We start from the raw sequence: 12,028 nt of genomic DNA on the forward strand, positions 1-12,028 counted from the left end.
ATACTGTGGGCTGTAATGGCATTAGGGGAGATTAACATCATTAGTTCAGGCTAATAAATCGCCGGGAGAAGAAAAAGCTGACTGGGTCACTGCATGGTCAAACACATAAAATTGTTTCTGTAAGACTTCAAAGCTATGAACACTGATGGGAAGCATGGGGATCAGATGGAGCGGCAACTCGTCACTCTGTGGTCCCCAACTTAAAGAAGGAAGAAAAAAAGCCATAGGTCCTGTTGTGAAACCTGGAGGAAAGGCGGAACGTTTTACAGGAATCAGACAATGGAACTTTGATATTCTCTGTCGGTTTTTGTTTTGAAGGCGTAAGTTCAGTGTGTGCGTATTTGTGTGTGTCTGTGCACTCATGTGTGAAACTGGTTGTGCATGTTGGTAGTTATTTATATCACCTGTTTGCATTCTTTTGTTTGTATCTGGTTTCAGCCTCTCACCTTTCTCCCCCTCTCTTCTGGCCCACTTCTCACACTTTCTGGCTCCTGAATGTAACTTGACCTCCTGACTAAACACTCAACCTTCACTCGTAAATGCAATTTGAAGGTTTTCGTTTTCATTTCTTCCACAAAATACATTACAAATGTAGCTGACCTTGATGGATTTACTGTTCATCAGACCACAAATGAGACAAGAATTAGCTAGCTAGCTCACCCCGTGGCCTCACTCCTCAATGCTTGGGGACTACTTTGCAGGAGAGCATCTGACCCGGAAGTACTTTGACCAATTTTTTTGGCAAGATGTCTAAGAAATACATCTTTTTTCCCTAACCTTTGATATTGTTCCCCTCCATGTCCCTTCCAGGGCTCCGTAGGAGTCAGTACGGATGCATTTGTGACATAAAGTAAACTCTAGATTTTATCCCTCTCCTCTTCCAATCTTTTCTTTTAGTCTCTCTTTCTCTCTCTTTTTCTCATCATCAAAGACAAGTTCCCTGTGGAAGACAAACAACGCTGTCTGCTGCACCCACATTAACAAATCTACTGGTTTGTGTTGCAGAAAAGTGCATGCATGTGTATGGGCTTTGGTGCAGGGATATAATGTAGAATGTGTGTGGACTGAAGTATGTGCTGCCAATTTCTCCATGTGGTTAAAAAGAAACACACAAAAAGACAGACTAATGGTTCTGCAGGAAGCGATGTGGATCATCTGGCATGGCTGCTGCGATGGCAGTCATAACTACCAAATTAGTTTACTTAAGTGTTCAAAGCGGTGTCTGCCTTTTCTGGAGACATAAAGCAAGTGAATATTGCCTCTATAAATACACAATGTTTGTGCTTAGATAACATCAAATAAGCACCTTATGTTCTAGCTTTACCCTAAAAAGAAGAGGTTACATTTTACGCCTCCTGTTAGGGTTAAATTGAGACATGCAGCTGCAATTCAGCTCTGTGTGCCTTGTAATTGTGTTTACTCTGTCAGTAGAGAGCAGAGAACGAGCTGTGAGTAGGTGACCAAGGACAACCGGTTCTACTGTTCAGGAACCATGTGTGTGTTCTCTTCAAGCATAGGGCAATTCAAACCAATTACGTGCTAATACCTCAATAAAGAGACACTCAATGTCCATATAGCTAGGGTTTATGGGTCAGCCTATGTGGTTATTTTTTGTGTTTTTGTGCTATTTTTGACAGTGAGAAACGCATAAAAGCACTTCCTAAAACCCACTCACAAACTGTACATGAAGACGCAAAGTAAAAATAAATTGATTAACTTAACCAGATTTGTGCCATAGTGCTTTGCACAGGAAATAGGAAATTCAGTGAGTTGCAGTAGTCGTGGCAAGAACTTTCTCCATGTCAGAAGGAGGTGGGATGTGGCCAATTGTAAAGGCAACTATTTTTCTTTCTTAAATTGCAAAATTTTTACAAATGCCTATATGTAGGTTATGATTTCATGCTCTCAATCAAATAATCACCGAGTATGTGGTCTAAAGTAGAGCTTTGACGGCTGTGGAAGTTCTTTTATTATAAAAATTCAGAAAATTGTGTGTAATCCAACATCTGTCCTGAAGTTTGTCTGTCAATGTGCCCAGCTCAGCTTGGTTGCTAAGTATTAGTGAAGCATATATTTAAGTTTCATCTCCATAGCAGTAAAAGCATATTAAAAGAATAAAGGACCTAAAATAGAGCCCTGGGGGTCACCAGACAGCGGGGAGAGATTATTAATTACCTCCAGAAACAGTGATATTTCTCTAGATGAACCAGTTTTTCGACAAACTGCAACATATCAACAGTACCCTACAATAAGAAAAAAGCTAGATTTGCACATTCACATGTTCACTCTACCTGACTTTTGCCATCTATCTGTAACTCTCTCTTCCTCCTCCTCCTTACTTCACATCTCCTCTTTCCTTTTAGCAGCCTTAGGAAGCGTTATTAACCTCAACACAAGCTTAAATCTGCAAATGAGCTGGAAAAGGTGATAATTTATAGCACAATAGCCTCATTTCCATCCCGCTGCTCATGACAGTTGAGCATTTCACAACGCGGTAACTGATAAAGCCTTTTTAGTGCTGTTTGCCAGCCAGCGCAAGGGCCGGTAAAAAAGGGCTTTATTTAGGCTTTTTAGTGGATTTTTAACCTTAATTGCTAAAGCTGACATCGAGGTAGATAAGTGGTTTCCTAACTCCTTTGTATGTACTGATGAAGATGGGACGTGAAGCTAAGAGCTGTTTATCAGTCTTAGACACACACAGCCCTTAAGTATGAGAGGCCGTTTAGGCCATAATTCATATGTGGTCTTACATACAATGACATAATCTCACACAAACACTATACTCTTTCACACACATTACCATACCTTCTTAAATGTACTCTCATACTCTCCTTCATTTACTGTCATACTCTCATACATAAATGACTATTCTCTCTAACACACACAAAAACACTCTTAAATGCACCATCATACTCTAATACACACACTACTATTCTCTTTTACAGTTGTGTGTGAGAGAGTATAGTAGTGTGTGTGAGAGAGTATAGTAGTGTATGTGAGAGAGTATAGTAGTGTGTGTGGGAGAGTATAGTTGTGTGTGTGAGAGAGTATAGTAGTGTGTGTGAGAGAGTATAGTAGTGTGTGTGAGAGAGTATAGTAGTGTGTGTGAGAGAGTATAGTAGTGTGTGTGAGAGAGTATAGTAGTGTGTGTGAGAGAGTATGGTTGAAACGGAAGTGAGTTTGATTGAAAAGGAAGTAGTTCTAAATTCTCAGTTCCTGATTGGCTTATACATAGAGGAGGGATTTCACGGACACGGGCTGAACCATTGAGCTATGAGAAGATGGTGAACAGGGAGCGACTTAATGAAGCCATAGGCCTCTTAAGCAATATTTTAGATACTCCAAATGTTGTCACATCATTATCAGAAATGGTGGATCAAAGACGACAGTCATCCACAGGGGCCACTTCTAACGCGAGCGTTGACGCGGAAATGCAGCGCGCCTTCAGAGGAGGATCAGGTGCGTCAGGGAGCGGCCTTAATGTAAACCAAGTGATGAGACCCCGATTTCAAACTCAGCAGTATTTCGGGGGATGGGCTTCAAGGTCAAGGAAGAGGTGAGTTTTTTTTTAAATCTCAACCGCGGGTAATGTTATTACATATGTTGATTGAAGCCAGCGTTTCCTACTGTTTCAAAGCTAACGCTAACTTGGCGTTAGCTTTGACTTTAGCGTGTCATGTCTTCAGCAATAATTAAGGGCAGTAAAATGATGTTAGAAAATAAACTTGTCAAGGGATAAGCTTAATTGTGTTACATTAACGGTTGTGAATAAGGTATGCCCTTATTATTGTTGACTGGTAACTAGCCGTGTATGTTACCTTACCAGGTATTGTCTGAATATTTAGGCTATGTCTGTTATTGTTCATGAGTTGATTGCTAAAGAGTTATTAAAAAAAAGAAAAGAAAAAAGAGGTATTTGTATTTTACCCTGTTTTTCTTTTTTTGTCAGTATTGAACTTTTGATGCCATGTGGAAACAAACTTGTTTCACCAAAGCTGAGTGAGGGCCAGGAACTGAATGGCTTTATGATTCACAAAGTGTTTAAGTCAAAGGCAGTGTACATCAGGCCAACAAGCATTCTTCCAGTTCCGGTAAGCTAATTTAAAACAATATGAAGCCATCCTTTTTTTACTAGAGGTTTCTTGTTTTGCCAATGAGCTTAACCCCTTAATTTTTAGAAATTTGTGTTTTTATTATTATTTATTTTTCCCTTTTTTGTTTGTATGTTTTGTTTTAGTTTGACAGCTCAGATTCAGAGGATGGTGTAGTGGTTGATACAACATCCACATCCAGCGACCACCGAATTTCCACTAAGACTAGCGACTATATGACTACTAGGGCTAGAGGAAACCAAATCGCATCAACACTACAGGTTTCTAGTTATCCTTTCACAAGAAGTGGGAGAGCAAACCTGTCCAGTGCAGTACAGCAATCATCTAGTGGCAGCATGACCACAGCAACCCAGTCCAGTGCAGTACAGCAATCATCTAGTGGCAGCATGACCACAGCAACCCAGTCCAGTGCAGTACAGCAAGAATCGAGTGTCATCGACTTAGATTATGTTACCACAGTTAACCAGACTCCAACAGCCAGCAATGACGACTATGCTGCCTACCTTTCGATAATGAGTTCCATCTCGGACCATTCATCTGATGATGAGGAATTGAACCAGGCTATAATGGCCAGTCTTGAGAGTAATGTGTAAGTTACTGGGTGTTATGACATTGTTAAAGTGGTGCAGTAATTGCAGATAAAACAGGAACAGGGTAAGCATAATATGAATCTGATAGGACTTATTAAAATGTTGCCTTCAGATAGGAACACCAGCCACCCACCATGCTTATGTAGAGGCTATAACAGAAGTTGTATACATTGAATAAGTGATGCAGGTACCCCTTAAATGCATTGTTTGTAGGCAGCTTTCAGTGTTACATCAACTTTGCTTGTGCCAGATTCCCACTGTACCCACATAAATAAAAAACTCTGGATGAAGAAATGCATGTTTACACAAAACCTATGGTATGGTTCAGATAGTAGTTGGCAGTAATGTTGAAAACTGTGCTTTTTCCACTAGTACAATCCTTTAGGTTTAGTTAGCTATGGTGGTCTCATTGTTGAAAAGTATGCTCTTATCCCTATACTAATGCTTTTTTGTTGTTGTTGTTCTACAGGACAATCGCACATCCGAGCACTAAGTCAGCACAAGAAGTGCTCCTCAATCTTGCATCCCAAATCAGCAGTAACCAAAGATGCAGGTTTAACATTAATAGGTCGTCAGTTCTGGATGGTGCCATTCGTGGCTTCAAACGACTGTCCTACAATCCTGCATCCCAGATGTGTGTCAAGTTTTCAGATGACTTGGGAATGGATGAAGAGGCTGTGGATCTTGGTGGCCCAAGGAGAGAATTTTTAAGATTGCTTATGGAAGCCTTGGCACTGTCACCAATGTTTGAAGGAAGGGACAGCAAACTGAGTTTGGCTCTAGACAGTACTGGTAGGTGTTATATATTTGGCCCCAGTGTATTGATTTATTGGGACTCCTCATGATCCCAGCCCTAGTTTTGTCACAGGTTTTGTCCCATACTTTTAATACTGTGTATTTTCATCAATGCTATTTTTTTCTCCAGCTTTAAGAGAAGATCGGTATTTCATCGCTGGACAGGCCATTGCTGTAAGCCTTGTTCACGGTGGTCCTCCACCAGGATTTCTTGCACCAACACTGTATTCGAGTGTAGTTGTTGGAAATTCCTCAATAAAGCCTGTCTTGGAAGACATTGCAGATGCTGACCTTTATGAGAAGGTTAAAAAGGTAAATGCATTGTAAATATATTGGAATATACGATTCTTGAGTAAATTTTCATTTCATGTGATTTGCTACTGCTTGATCACAACAATTTAAACAATAATATAAACAATATTTGTTTACTGAAGGAATTTATTTGACCACTTATATGCTTTGGTAAATAAGTTAAAAAGGATGCCATAATGCACAGGATTAATTTTCCTCAGTAATCTGGGGTCCAACATAAATTGATATAACACTGAGTTATAATCAGCCAGTCTGTTGTGTGCAGAATTTAAACCACTATTAAAGGTAAAGCAGATGTGTCACACACACCCTGTTTGCCCAACTGTACTTCAAAATCCCCTGCAAATGTATTGTCTTTCTTTTTTGGTGTTGTGTTTTTAGGTGTCAGAATGTTCGTTTTTGGATGACCTGTTACACACCACAGAACCATTGCAAGATTATCTGGCAAATGCAGGGTGTCTCAGGCCATTGAAATGCATCGAAGACAGAGACTTGCTGGTCCAAGACATTACCATGTTCCAGGTGGTCCACAGAGTTGCCGGGGCATTTGAAAGGTTTGTGCGACAGAAACCAAATTAGTGATATCATTTGAGTGGTAAAAAACTTGGGCTGGGCTATGTTTGCTACTTTTTTTTTCTGCATCGATACAAGTATTTTTTTAATTGAAAAGAGATAATTCCTTATAAAATAGTGCTGCATAAGAATAATCTCTTTAGTTATTTTCTGTTAGCTAATACTAATTATCATTCCAATTCTTCTATTGTCCCTCATTTTATAGATTTAAGGAGGGGCTGAAGGTCCTTGGTGTTCTAGATGCATCTTTGTTGTTCGCTTGCTTGTTTTACTGTGTTTTAGAGCAAGAGGGACCATCAAAGCTAGGTAAAATCCTAGCCTTTGCAACAGGTGCAAGTGTCGTCCCTCCAGTTGGCTTCTCCCCTCAGCCATCAATTGATTTCCTGCATGAACATTCCTCCAGCCCCAAACAGCGTTTGCTCATGGCGAACACTTGCATCAACTGCCTAAAGTTGCCACTGCTTGACACTTATGAGGCTTTTAGGGAGAGCATGGACTTTGCAATAGGTAACACACAGGGTTTTGGTAGAGAATAACTGGGGAACATTGTGTGTGTTCCAGCCAGGTACCTTGTTCAGGAGGTTTCAACTAGATAGGTTTTTTTTTTTTTGATGCACTGTGAACAACAACTTCTGTTTTTTTTTTCTTTTCTTTATTTTTTTAAGATTAGCAAAGTGCAGAAAAAAACCTTTTCGTTTTTTATCAACAAATGGACATTTTTTCTAGTGCTGACTGAGTAATTGGGCACATAATTAAAGTATTATGGCACAGTGGTGCAAATAAACAAAGATATGTTATAACTTTTCAGTCTGTTACAAAAAAACCACAATGTGTGCTTTTTACAGTCTTCAGCTTGTAAGAACATTGACCAGACCTGAAAATAATTGTATGCCGTGATTACCATCATCACTCAATGGGTCAAACATTTCTTGAATTCTGTTCATCATGGTTTGATTTACATTAAAGTCATTTACCGGAACAACAATGTTGTTTTCTGTCTTCATTGGTGTCTTCATTGATTCCAAAGGTCTCATTTCCTTCAAAAATGTCATCAATTGCCAAGTTTCCAGCGCCTGCACTGTTCAAAACTCCTCTCTGCCACAGTTGGAGAGGAGTTTGTCCGCCCTGTGTAGATAATCCATGGTGGTTCCACTGATTTTGGAATTCAGCAGCTGACCTTTGAACTCTTGGCAGGTAGATGTAGTGAAGACAAAACAAATGGAGTTCATTTGTAGAATCCAATATGCCCTCATTTTCCATGAAGGTAAAAAGGTTACTAAAATGGAATGAGACAACTCTGTTAAGCTCTGCCCACAGCCGTTCTATTCTCTGATTATGGACACTGCGTCCAGTAATGACACTGCCTCTGTTTAACCCCCTTCTTTCTAGCATATACCTGGCAACCCCTGTGTTTTCCATGCCATGGTCACAGCGAATTCTTGAGGGAAGGCCAAAGTTGTGTACACCAGTACAAAACAGCCTCAAAACACTTCTTGCCCTGTTGTTATTGAGGCATTGCAAGTAAATGATGGTGCGACTAAAGCCATCAACACATCCATGAAACACCATCCTCCATCTCACCAGTTTATGGTTTCCGTCTATATGCCTGTAGGGAGAAAACATTTCAACATTTACATAAAGAAAATTGCAACCATGGTAAATATTGTTAATACAGAACCAGAATGTTTCCATCACATGGTTACCCTATTTGAAGTTAAAGGATCAGTTCTTCCAAATTACAATACCTTTTTTCTCACAACATGAATTCAGTTTGTGTTAAGCCAAAAGCACATGATAAAGGACATCACTTGTTGACTATTAAAATCGTTATTTTATTTTTTAACATTGTTTAACAATTATTATGTTCATATGAAAATAGAATTATGGACAGATCATATTAGAGGATGATTACTAATAATTTAAGCAATTTACTCATCTATGGCATGTGTAATCATATGGTAGGTTATAGGCATTGCAACTTGTTGGAATTGCAAACAAAACACATTGATTTTGCAAAAATAAATAAGCAAAAGAGCCCAAGTTTCACTAAAACGTAACAGTAGTTCCAACTTTTCTTAGTCAATAACATAACTATTTATACTGTATACACTGATATCTACTGTACAGGCTACAAGAGGGCTATATTAAACATTTAGTGGTGGAACAAGTATTTGAATTAAATATACTTAAAGTACCAAATTTTAAACTAATCATTATGCAGAGAATCCAATATCCCAAAAATGTATATTATAGTATTGCACTAAAGTTATTGATATATCAATGTTTACTAATACACTGCTAGTGTGTGAAATGCCACCCTTATCATAACCTATAATAAATCATATTTTATTTGTAGATTCTGTAAGCTCTCAAAAACACAAACATTGTCTTTCACTATATACACTATAATTCTCTCTCACATACACTACTATACTCTCTCACACACACAACCATACTCTCTCACACACACTACTATACTCTCGCACACACACTACTATACTCTCTCACACACACTACTATACTCTCACACACACTACTATACTCTCACACACACTACTATACTTTCGCACACACACTACTATACTCTCCCACACACACTACTATACTCTCTCACACACACTATCATTCTCTCTCACATACACTACTATACTCTCTCACACACACTATCATTCTCTCTCACATACACTACTATACTCTCTCTCACACACTATCATTCTCTCTCACATACACTACTATACTCTCTCACACACACTATCATTCTCTCTCACGTACAGAAGTATTCTATCTTGCATACACTACTAGAGTATTATATTGTATGTGTAAGAGTATGATGTTGTCTGTAAGTGAGAATAATAGTGTTTCTAAGAAAGTATAGTTGGGTATGTAAGTAAGTTTGATTTATGGCCCAGACAAAAGTGTGTGTGTGAGAGAGTATGATTGTGCATGTAAAAGTGCATAGTAATATGTGTGAAAGAGTTTGGTGGTGTGCATGTGAGATTTTGACATTGTATGTAAGACCAAGTATGAATTATGGCCTAGACGGCCTCTCATACTTAAGGACCTCCAGATACATATGGAAAGAAAGGATGAGCACACACACACACAATTCATTTTCTTCTTCCAGCCGAAGGATTTCAACTGCTGATAATTTAATGGCAGCTGGCAGGTACAGGTATCACCAAAACTGGTTATGTATTAGTATGTCTAGAAAATGGGGAGCAAGGCCCTGCAACAAAAGTACCAGACTATGCATGACAAGTAATCAACATCTAACTGTCAAGACTTTGCCCCGTGGCTTGTGAGCCAGTCACAACTTGAACAGTTTCAGTTTTCTTTGTTCTTTTTACAGCAATGCACAGGATAAAGCCTTATTATATTAGAGAAGAAGAGTAAGATAAGTATGACAGGATTATCAAATGAGTGTGAGGGAGAGACACTGAGAGTAAGGTGAGAATTTGGACACTCTCCAGGTGTTGCTGCACAACCTTTCACTTCTGACACATTTCAGATTTGACTACCATTACCAGCCCTGCTCAAAAATGCGAACAGGCTGTACCTTCTGACCTTTGCCAGCAGAGACCCATTCTTTATGGAGAGGTTATCTTTAAAACAATCGCTGCATGCTTTTCGGGTCTTCTCCACACAGAGCACAACATTAGCCTGCAAATGAAAAAAGTCTGAGTTGCCTAAAAACATTGCCTGAGCATGAGGCATATTTTAACCCAAAGACGTGCATTTCCAAGGTGTTATTTTTATGTTATCTGTCCTAGTGTGGTTGTAAGCACTCCTTTGCATCCAGTGTCAGCAGAAAGCTCTTTGATGGTGGGCAGCTGGAATTTGTTGGGTGGGGGAGGGGAGGCCAGTTGAAATAGCAAAGCTCTGGGAACCAAGACAGAAGATGAAGGGAGGAAGGTGGGAAAGGGGGAGGGAGGGTTGAGAGCTCAGGGCCCAATGGCGTAGGAATGCAATGAATTATGAGGTTGCACTGGCATCAAATAGACAGTAAGCAAAGTAATCAAAGTAATGGTGCAATATTCTGTGTGAATAAATAATGAGTATTTGCTGTCTGGGCTGCCTGGGGGCTGGGCTTGTTTGTACTGGGGTTTTGTTGCGCTGTCTGGTTAATGTTAACTTTGGATGCATGCTGGCCTAGTTGTGTGTCTGTGTGCAAATGTCATATGCATTGACATGCGGGTAACGTGTATTTAACCCTTTTTTTCCCTTTAAAGATTTAGCAGCAGTCAGTGAGTCTATGTGGAGATAATTATTGTTTAAAGTTTATGAACTCAAAAAAACGATCCGATGACAGTGCCCTGCTGCATTTGCACAGCATTGCTCCAGTCTGTCTTCAATTCCCTGCCCTCTGTTGTGAAGCATGTTTATGTTCCGGGGTCTGGTGTGTGATTTATGCCGCAGCCAGCGCTGGAGGAGAGCGAGCAGAGCAGGAATCAATGATACCTTCACGTGGCTTATTTATGATTGCAGCAAACCCCACGACTCGGTGGGGGGGGGAATTGATTTTAGAGTAACACAAAATGCAGACTGTAAGTTAGCCCCATGTCTCCCACCAGCAGAAAGTGTTACTCCCCGCTGCACATTACAGGGCTATCATCTCATGGCGGCTGGCTACTACAGGAAACACGTAACCTTAATCACTGAAAATACATGATTCTAAGGCAATGTGCTGTTTAAGTCCAATTATGTTGATTGGAAGGAATAAGGTATGCCCTCGTGTGTTTGAAAAATAATTCAAATATCATTTAGATTGGATCGCAACTAGCCTACTAGGGTGAAAAAAGTGACTGCTTTTTAATGGTTTAACAAGGAATGGGGATAAACAGTGCTGGGTCTTATCAGGATTATCGCATTGAAAACTCCATAAAGGTGATTGATCAGTCTAATGCCATTAGCTCTTCTGTTTGTCCTGCCTCTGATCCTTTACCTTTCTTTGTGGTTTTTCTCGCTGCCTTTCAGCTCCTCTTGAACCTCATATCACAGAGTGCATATCGAGGGACCAGGCGACATTCCAATGTTGGTGGAGTCAAGGCAACTACCACAACCTGTCCTCCCCTGGAGCGCTCAGACTCTTCTACATTAAAAAAGAGTGAGTGTGCTAGCCGCAGTGCAGTCTTTACCATTTTTTCACCATCATTGTTTTTTTTTTTTTTATGTGGAGCACTTTATGTATCTGTGTGTGCATATGTGAGTTTAATGCAAAGTTTAACAGTCGTGTCTTTCTTTGCTTCTTCTTCTCTGTCTTCCATCATCGTTTCCCTCCTTCAGCTCGCCCACCAGTGAATGGAAAGAGTGTCCAGAGTATGTTCATTCAAATCGGATGTGCTTCTTCGATGTCACACACACGTCCGTTTGGATCGCCTACTGCATGCAACTTCGCAGCCAAGAAAACATCACCTATTTCAATGAAGAAGACTGTTTTACTGTGGAGAATATCGGTTAGTAGAAAAAAAAAAACACCATTAGCTCATATATCCAGATTTTTGCAATGCGTCCAATGAATTCGAATAATTCTACATGAATTCCACATCAATATACACTCAATATTGTGAAACACGTTCTTTCAAAACTATTTATTTCCACCACATGTGGTAATAGCTGTGCTGATCATTTTACAGATTGCTGAGTGAA

General features: G+C 39.7%; 2 protein-coding genes across 3 annotated transcripts in view; both read left to right on the top strand.

Annotated features, from left to right (window-relative positions):
- ghra (growth hormone receptor a) overlaps positions 1–12,028 on the top strand; it is a 37,673-nt gene that overhangs the window by 15,550 nt on the left and 10,095 nt on the right. For both annotated transcript variants that reach the window (XM_054610175.1, XM_054610174.1), the window contains exons 3-4: positions 11,357–11,486; positions 11,666–11,835. In XM_054610175.1, the coding sequence (XP_054466150.1) occupies positions 11,357–11,486; positions 11,666–11,835 (300 nt within the window). The remainder of the gene's footprint in view (positions 1–11,356; positions 11,487–11,665; positions 11,836–12,028) is intronic.
- On the top strand, positions 4,950–7,218 carry LOC129100731 (G2/M phase-specific E3 ubiquitin-protein ligase-like). The gene is made up of 4 exons (XM_054610177.1): positions 4,950–5,494; positions 5,628–5,809; positions 6,191–6,363; positions 6,588–7,218. The coding sequence occupies exons 1-4, from the start codon at positions 5,335–5,337 to the stop codon at positions 6,916–6,918; spliced, it is 846 nt and encodes a 281-aa protein (XP_054466152.1). The 5' UTR covers positions 4,950–5,334; the 3' UTR covers positions 6,919–7,218.

This window comes from Anoplopoma fimbria, chromosome 13 (assembly GCF_027596085.1).
Source record: "Anoplopoma fimbria isolate UVic2021 breed Golden Eagle Sablefish chromosome 13, Afim_UVic_2022, whole genome shotgun sequence".
In the NCBI taxonomy this organism is placed as follows: domain Eukaryota; kingdom Metazoa; phylum Chordata; class Actinopteri; order Perciformes; family Anoplopomatidae; genus Anoplopoma; species Anoplopoma fimbria.

Coding starts and splice junctions, on each gene's coding strand:
- LOC129100731 (XM_054610177.1), top strand. CDS start 5,335: ATGTGTGTCAAGTTTTCAGATGACTTGGGAATGGATGAAGAGGCTGTG. Junction 5,810..6,190: donor TTTATGAGAAGGTTAAAAAG/GTAAATGCATTG, acceptor TTGTGTTTTTAG/GTGTCAGAATGTTCGTTTTT. Junction 6,364..6,587: donor GTTGCCGGGGCATTTGAAAG/GTTTGTGCGACA, acceptor CTCATTTTATAG/ATTTAAGGAGGGGCTGAAGG.